The 9350-nt window shown below is 33.9% G+C and overlaps 1 protein-coding gene across 3 annotated transcripts in view; it reads left to right on the top strand.

Annotated features, from left to right (window-relative positions):
• Positions 1–277: 277 nt before the first annotated feature.
• mymx (myomixer) overlaps positions 278–9350 on the top strand; it is a 49645-nt gene continuing 40572 nt past the window's right edge. For 2 of the 3 annotated variants that reach the window (XM_084093655.1, XM_084093654.1), the window contains exons 1-3: positions 283–1011; positions 3405–3473; positions 6487–6627. In XM_084093655.1, the coding sequence (XP_083949781.1) occupies positions 550–1011; positions 3405–3473; positions 6487–6627 (672 nt within the window). In that variant the 5' untranslated portion in view covers positions 283–549. Of the gene's footprint in view, positions 1012–3404; positions 3474–6486; positions 6628–9350 lie in introns of all 3 variants that reach the window. The other variant, XM_084093656.1, reaches the window with a different exon arrangement.

Raw genomic sequence — 9350 nt, 5'->3', positions numbered from 1 at the left:
TTGCATTGCATTCTGGGTCGCCCAGGGGTCTCCTGCCGTCTCGCTCTTATCTCCATTCTCCTCTGTTCTCAGTCAGAGAGGAAGTTTTGACAGCCAGACTTTACAACCTCCCGCCTGCGCTTTGCACATGCTCTGACAGAAGTCCAGTGACTTCATCCCTCATTCACGAAAGCTTCCCCTCCTCCTCTCTCTCTCTCTCTCTCTCTCTCTCTCTCTCTCTCTCTCTCAGTCCGGCAGCATGCCAGCCGTTTTCCTCTTGCTGCGCTCTCTGGTTGTCAGTGTGTTCAGTAGCAGATTAGCAGGCTCTGTCGCGCAGCTCCTCCGGCGAAGCCTCACGGCGGCTGCTGGCCGACTCGGGACCGTCCTGCGATACATCTGGGACCGGATCAGTTCCCAGGAGTCCAAGGAGGCCATCCTGGGCTGCGTCTTGTGCATTCTCAACATGCACAAGAAGGTGGACAACTAGATTTTTTTTTTTTTTTGTGCATTTCTTGGACTTTTTTTCAATTTAGACACTAAATTACGTTTTTTTTCATACTGAACTTAACCATGTCGGAGAGCATTGTGAGGAAGGTCCAGCCTTTCACCATCGGGACCAAACTCTCGGCACCGGCCGTGCCGAAGTGCTCGGACTTGGTTCCAGATGGTTACCTGCCAAATCGCACGTTCTCTGAAAACTGCAAACTGAGGCACCTGAACGAACAGGTGTCTCTCTATCTGGGCCGTGATAAACGCTGCGGATCGATCCCGGAGAAGCATCCAGGTGAAGACGAACACCTGAACAGAAACACAAGCCCCCCGAACACCGCGTCCAGATCCATCCGCAAGATCACCATCTCCAGCCGGATGGAGGCGTCGAAGGACAGACTGACTCCAGGGATGGAGCTGAAGAAAACAAGAGCCAAATCTGAGAATATTAATAACAACAATAACAACAACACAACCTCCAACACGCCGCTGCCTAAAATAGTGGGTGTCAGCTGTGAGAATACACCCAACTCGCATCTGAAGGTAAGAAACGCTTTGTTTTATATTCCTGTATTCAATTTATCTGTAAAAATGTGTCTTAAAGAGGAACTTACTGTAGCTTTCAGAAAGGTCATGCAGTTAGAATGAGTGAAAATGAAAATACGCAGATGAAATTTGCTTTAAACAAATGAAAAAGTATTCAAGTTTACTTATCAAATGATAATTAGCTAAATGATAATATACATAAGGCTGAAGTAAAAGGATTATTTATGTGATGAAGATATTAAACAAAAATGCTTAAAACGTTTACAAAATTCTATTTACGGCAAGATAATGTTACATAATGTGTACGAAAAAGCAAAACCATTGATATCCAGAAAACAATGCTTTTTTTTTCATTCATTTTATCAATTTTAAATAAGTGCTTTATATATGTAATGAATGAATGTATGAATTCATATTATTAGGATGAATTTAATATTAAGACAAATTTGCTTAGAACTTTTACAAAAATCTATTTAGGGCAATATAATATTACATCAATATTAATATTATACAATTATATCTGGGAAAAAGGTACGTTTTTTTTTTAAAGGGTGAAATACATTCTAATTTTATCATTATGAATGATGGAATTAGCATACATTTTATCTATAAAGCACATAATATTCAATATAAATAAGTGCTTTATATATATAATAAATGAATGAGTGTTTAAATATATAAATATCATGATGATTTAATATTAAGACAAAAATGCACCAACAACAAAATCTGTTTTTTTTTTTTAGTGCAATATAATATTACATAATGTGTAAGTAAAAAAAACATTTGATTTTCAGAAAAACTACAATGTTTTTATTTAGGTTGCTCATTTCATCATTATTAATGATGAAATGTTGATTTGTTTAATTTATGAAGCATGTGATCACTTTATAATCAAGTGCTTTATAAATATAAATTAATGAATGAATGTATGAATAAAAAACTTTTTTATATATATTTTAACTGGTTATTAATAGGGTTGATATTAAGACAAAGGAGGCACAATCAACAAATCTGTTATAATATAGTTCATTAAATAGATGTGTGATTCTGAATATTTAAAGATGAACTAATCCGCTGAAATCTCCTGGTGTTGAGGAATCTTGTTTTCGGAATCTTGTCATTGTTTAGCCAAAGCTTCCGTAATCAAAACATAAGGAGATGTCATGGAAACGGTACACAAACACACCACTGAACCAGATTATGTCATCACTCTTTCAGCTTTAATATTAGTCGATGCAAGTCCTCATGAACTGATAGGCACGTCTTCCGCGAGCTGGAAAGCGCAGGAGACGAGTGTGTGTTGTGTGCTCAGGATCTGTGTGGTTCAGATGATGTGTTTATTATGTAACGCTGCTCGAGTTCAGATGATGTCAGAGCTTCGGCTCAAAGGCTCCTTTCTATTGCCTTCCACTGTCAGGATCCAGCGTGTGTTCGGCCCGGCTTTGTTTAATGTCAGTGGGTCAGCAGGAGACACCGTTCACAAACACTTCTCTATGTTTAGACTATAGAACATAAAGATATACTGTGGGCTCTAAAAGTCTGATCACACTAGTAAAGAATGATCCTTTTTTTCTTCTCATGTTTCTTTCATTTCAAAATGTATCAGTTTCAGTTTGAGTGAAAAGTTTTGAAATGTTTAGAAATTTTAAGGATTTCTTAGTATTTGGTTTGTTCTTATATTAATACAATGCACTACAATACAATACAATACATAATATAATATAATTAGTGCTATCAAAATATAATAATATAATATAACATAACATAACATAACATAACATAACATAACATAACATAATATAATATAATTAGTGCTGTCAAATCGATTAATCGCATCCAACATAAAAGTTTGTAATAATAATATGTACACACACAAACGTTTATGTTGGATGCGATTAATCGATTTGACAGCACTAATTATATTATATTATATTATATTATATTATATTATATTATATTATATTATGTTATGTTATGTTATGTTATGTTATGTTATGTTATGTTATGTTATGTTATATTATATTATATTATATTATATTATATTATATTATTTGTATAATATTTACAAACTTTTATGTTAGATGCAATTAATCTATTTGACAACACTAAATATAATATATAATAATATAACAATATAATACATTATTTAAAAAAGACAATAAACATATAATAATAACATAATAATAATAAATGTTTAAATTATATAGCACCTTTACATAGGCTCAAGTTTGCTTTAAAATAAATAAATTGTATATTATTATTGCATGTTAGTGTATTTTAAAACCTACAAATAACCGGGTTTGGTCATGAAAATCAAAACTACAATATTGTCTATATTTCAGATAATAGTTCTGGATCACCAGCTCATTGTGTGTGTCTTTGTTTAGGTGTTGCTGTGTAAAGACGGTGAAAAGCAGTGCAGTGCTGACCGAGAGAAGTTCACCTCTTCTCCACAGGTAAACCTTATGATTTACCAGATTCATAACACTATTCTGAAATGACTGACATCATATAGAGGCCAGTTGCATAAACATGAGACTTGAGTACTAGTATGACCAACATTTTATTTCAATTAGTTTTAGTTTACTATAATAACCCTTTTTGCTGCTATTTCTGTTTTCATGTAACAGTGACTTCACTCATTTGTGAATTATGCTTATTGCATTTAGGAATTTATAAATTAAACTTTTTTTTCCCCGCAAAACTTGTGGCTCTTAAAGAAGCAAATATCTTCACTGAACAACATTTATGTTATTGTTAAAAATCTATTTCTCGAAGGAGAAAATGAATAATTTGTGGCAACACTTTATGGTTACACTTTATTTTAAGGTGTCATTGTTACACTGTAATTATATATAAAGTACTGAGTAATATTAATTAACTACATGTACTTACTATTGGGTTAGGGTAGGATTAGGATTTGGTTGAGGGTTAGTTGCATGTAATTATGCATAATTTACTGTTATTACTATGGTAAGTACATGTTACATGTAACAAGGACACTAAAATAGTGTTACCAACTTTATTTTACAGTGTCCTTGTTACACGTTACAAGTCGTTTCGGTTACACTTTTTTAAGGTGTCATTGTTACAGTGTAATTATATATTTAAGTACTGAGTAATAATAATTAACAATATACTATAGAGTTAGAGTAGGATTAGGATTAGTTGAGGGTTACTTGCATGTAATTATGCATAATTTACTCTTATTACTATGGTAAGTACATGTAACAAGGACACTGTAAAATACCGTAGTTTCTTACGCTAAATTATGCATAATTACATGTAATTAACTCTAAACCAAACCCCAATCCTAATCCTAACACTAGTAAGTACATGTTAATTAATATTACTCACTACTTAAATGTATAATTACACTGTAACAAGAACACCTTAAAAATAACAGACTTTTAAATAATAAGCCAATGGGATTGTAACTATATCAGGTCTCTATTGCTGTATCGGTTTGCAGATTTCTAGTATTTCTTGTTCCTCTTCCGCTGTAAAAGTGTCTCGAACGCACGACTGACCCCTGACCTCTCTGTGCTGCAGAATTAGATTCTGTCGGTGAATTCCCTCTGGAGTGGTTTGTGTTCAGCCGTAGCCAGATGTATATAAGATAATGGGCTCTTGGAATTTAGGAAGTGATGTCAGTGGCGCAGCCGGCCAAGCCTAAACGACTTATTATTTTAAGTGTTCAGTTGGGTTTTGCAGAGGAAAAAGCTGCGGTGAAACTTTTACAGGCGTTTTGGGTTAATGTGAGCCGAGGGCCTGAAAGCGCGAGTGGGCTTTGATGAGACGTGGATGTGGTCTCGGACACCTGTCTCGTTTCAGAGGCTCGATGCCTGCGGAGTAAATGTTTACTTGCAGCATTAAGGGGAATCAGCACTCACAGCAAACCGGCGGCCTGTGGGCCGAGGCTTGAGTCATCCTGCCATCGGGAATCTTTCCTCACTGCGACGTGTGGAAAACATGAGGTCATTCAGGATGAGATGACACTCGGAATCACTGGACATGGACGGGACACGCCGAGCGATGGACACCGCTTAGATTCACACTGCAAAGAACGTCCATAAAACAACTTGAGAAGCAACATTGCTGAAGATATTCTGACTTGTTTCATGTGTTTAATTAAATGTATTTTTGGCATGTATTTTTAAATTCTATATGTGGAGTGTATAATATTTTCTTTATACATATTAGTTTATTTGCTTAAAACAAACAAATTGTGCTTATTGGTGCTTATACGACTATTTTTTTTAAAAACATTTAAAAATATTGCTTAAAACAAGAATAAACAATATTATATAATGTAATATAAAATAACATAACATAATATAATATATGCTTTTAATATATATATATATATATAAGAATGACTTTACATGTAGTTAAAAAATAATATATATAAAATATAATATAAAAGTGCAACCCTCACTTTTTATTTGCTTGAAACAAGAAACATATTTTTTAAAGCATTAATTACAATATATTGCTTAAAACAAGAATAAAAAATATAAATTCATATATACTTTTAATAGAAATAATATACAATATAGTATACTTTTATAGTTTTAAAATATATACATATTTATCTTTAATAATTATAAGCATGACTTTTTTACTATATATATAAATAAATAATATACATATATTATATATTCATACATATATATATATATATATATATAATATATATTAGATATATACATATAATTATTGTAATAAGAATAATCAAATATAAATGTATCTTGCATAAAGGATATTTAATAATGAAAAACAAGACAAAGATACTGATAAAGATGATTTTTTTGCAGTATAATGTTTTTGGAAACAAACATATGCTCTCATCTTTTATTTCTGATGGTGATGATATAATAAAGTAATGTGCCGCCCTTTCCCAGCATCGCCACAGATGTTTCCTGACTTGTTCGGGCACTTTAAATTTGTCCTCGCCACCATTATTCACCGGTTGTGCTGACGGTGTCTTCTGGTTATATAAGAGTGTTTGCACTGGCTCTCTGTGTTGTAAACCGTGTCATTATCTGTTCACAGCAAACGTTCACAGCTCCAGTCAGTCAAGAGACTGTGATTAGACATCATTTGATTGGATGGGCAATATCATAGAGCAAATTACCAATAGCATCACTATTACTGTTGCACATGTGTTAGTGATAACCATAGTGGATCATTTCCCACGTTTAACCATGAGCTGCTCTTCCTCACTCGTAGTCATCAATGACATAATCACTGTGGGAATTTACTTTGTGGTTTTGTGTCCCAGTGATCTGAAATAACCTTGTTACTTGTTTTTCAGCCCTTTCATTCTCACTCTCAATATAAACTCACAATGACGTCACACAAACATCTCAGGCTGACCGGCACAGAATGTTCAGATGTGTTGGCTCGTGTATATTACCACTTTTTCCCATGAATAAGTGACATTTGCTTATTTTTTTCCCCACACAGACCCATATACTCAAAAGCCAAACAAGAAGGGAGGCGGTGGACAGTCCATCCTCTGAGCTTTTGGTTTCAAACGTCTCATCGGTGCAGAATGACCACAGCTTTACCCAACAAAACGCTCTTTTTAACAAGGAGATCACTCAGGTACGATCGCTCGACTCTGACTATCATCTGGACGCTTTTGAAAGTCAGACGAATAATTCTCACAAAAGTTAAACAATTCACTAGTGGCGTTTTCTGTGTTATTCATTTTCATTTGCATTTTATGTACATGGCAGATGATTTTTATTGCTTTTATTGCCTTCAAGTCATGATTTTTTTTAAATAATTAATACATTTTATGCATTCCTGGGAATCAAACCCCTGTTTCTGAGCTGCTAACGCAGTTTAAGCTTTAAGAATGCTATTTCACACCAAACGTCAAACATATTGTAATAAAATTAAAGACTATTAAGTTTATCATTGTAACTATTTATTTTAACAATAAAAAAATACAGCAATAATTATTTTATTCAAATCAGCCTAAATTAGTTTTTTTTTAAGCAGTGCAAATTATGCAAGCATAATATAGACATAAAATACAATTTAAATGATATTTGTATATATGTATAAAGTATATTTTTATAATAAATATAAATACAATTTAAATAACATCTGTACTTTTTGTAGCATTATAAAAATGATAATGTCACAATGCAAAAAAATTGCATGGATGGATAGACAGATAGACGAATGGATAGATAGATAGATAGATAGATAGATAGATAGATAGATAGATAGATAGATAGATAGATAGATAGATAGATAGATAGATAGATAGATAGATAGATAGATAGATAGATGGATGGATAGACGGATGGATGGATGGATGGATGGATAGATAGACAGATAGACAAATAGATAGATAGATAGATAGATAGATAGATAGATGGATGGATGGATGGATGGATGGATGGATGGATGGATGGATGGATGGATGGATGGATGGATGGATGGATGGATGGACGGACGGACGGACGGACGGATGGATAGACCTGTTTTTGGTCATTTTTTTAGTTTTTTCCCTCTAAACTGATGTCAAAAGTAGTGAATTGTTTGAGTGGTTGCATCACTAAAGTGGAAAATCAATCGCAGTTCACAGACAAAAGAATAAACGCATGCAGATAAAGATGTAAACGGAGCGTTCTGGCCCTCTGACCCTGTTCTAGCCCTTCTGTGCTTCTCTTTCTGTGGAGTTGGGGAGTGGGAGGGAACAGAACAGCCACAAGAGGAGCAATTATTTTGGGATGAGATCATTGTTTGGCCGCGTCTGTTCACGCCTCTGGTCTTCTGAGGCTCGAGTGCTCTCGTTCTCCCATCGCCACACACTCGCTCTGACATACAGGGCATTTGTGCATCAGGACACAGCTGCTGCTCTCATGTGACCTGTGTTTCTGATGACAGATGAGCGTAACACGTCCTTAATGTTAATAGGCTAAAGATTTGTTTAGGAAATGGCCTTTGGATGTATATTTATTCTTACGTTCGTGTTGGGCAAACCCTCCATCTCTTTATGGGCTTCAGTTAACTGATTGACTGCGTGTAGCATTATAGCGTCGAGGATGTGGAAACGGGCCTCTGTTTAAGAAATCCCAAATGAAGGTAAATTAAAGGGGTGAAAGTCAACACATCCTCCAGCGCTCTTTAAGATTGCCCCGTAAAACCCTTTATAATGTAGAAAGCATAGTATTGTGTATTCTGTAGGGATCCACTTACAAAAGTGGGTTAATTCTAAATTTATATACCAATTAAATGAAACTAGATTTAGATTCAAATTAAGTATGGCGTCTACTCTGAAAGAAAGAAATTAACACTTTTATTCAGCAAGGATGCATTAAGTTAATCAAAAATGACAATAAATACATGGATAATGTTACACATAAATGCTGTTCTTTTGCAATGTTTCTATCAATGAACAATTTTGACTAAAAAATGAATACGCACAGCTGTTTACAACATTGATAATTATCAGAAATGTTTCTTTAGCATCAAATCATCATATTAGAATGATTTCTGAAGGATCATGTGACACTGAAGACTGGAGTAATGATGCTGAAAATACAGTTTTGATCACAGTAATAAATTACATTTTAAAATATATTCAAATAGAAAACAATTATTTTAAATGCTAATAATATTTCACATTATTGCTGATTTTACTGAATTTTTTAACAAATAAATGCAGCCTTGGTGAGGAGAAGACTTTTTTTTCCTCAAAAACATTAAAAAATCTTACTCTAGTAGTGTAAGTCTGTGGGATTATTTTGACCCGTTTCATCGTCCAGCAAGTGAAAATCGTGCACCCGATTGTTTAGGAAGCAAACAGCTCAAGTATGAGGAAGATTTTTCAATTTATATCAAACATTTCCTAACTAAATGTGACCCTGGATCACAAAACCAGTCACAAGTCGCACGGGTATATCTGTGGCAATAGCCAACAATACATTGTATGGGTCAAAATTATAGATTTTTCTTTTATGCCAAAAATCATTAGGATATTAAGTAAAGATCATGTTCCGTGAAGATATTTTGTAAATTTCCTACCGTAAATATATAAAACATGTATTTTTGTGAGTGAATGCAGCACAATCGCCAACATAAATGAACAACTTTAAAGGAGATTTTCTCAATGTTTTGATTTTTTTGCACCCTCAGATTCCAGATTTTCTAATAGTTGTATCTCGGCCAAATATTGTCCTATCCTAACAAACCATACATCAATGGAAAGCTTATTTATTCAGCTTATTCGTGATGTATAAATCTCAATTTAAAAAAATGGACCCATGTGACTGGTTTTGTGGTCCAGGGTCACAAATAACCTCTTGTTA

The sequence above is a fragment of the Abramis brama genome (assembly GCF_963993115.1).
Source record: "Abramis brama genome assembly, chromosome: 19".
Classification (NCBI taxonomy): domain Eukaryota; kingdom Metazoa; phylum Chordata; class Actinopteri; order Cypriniformes; family Leuciscidae; genus Abramis; species Abramis brama.
The sequence above is the reverse complement of the archived record's forward strand: the minus strand, read 5'-3'. Positions and strand labels throughout refer to the sequence as shown.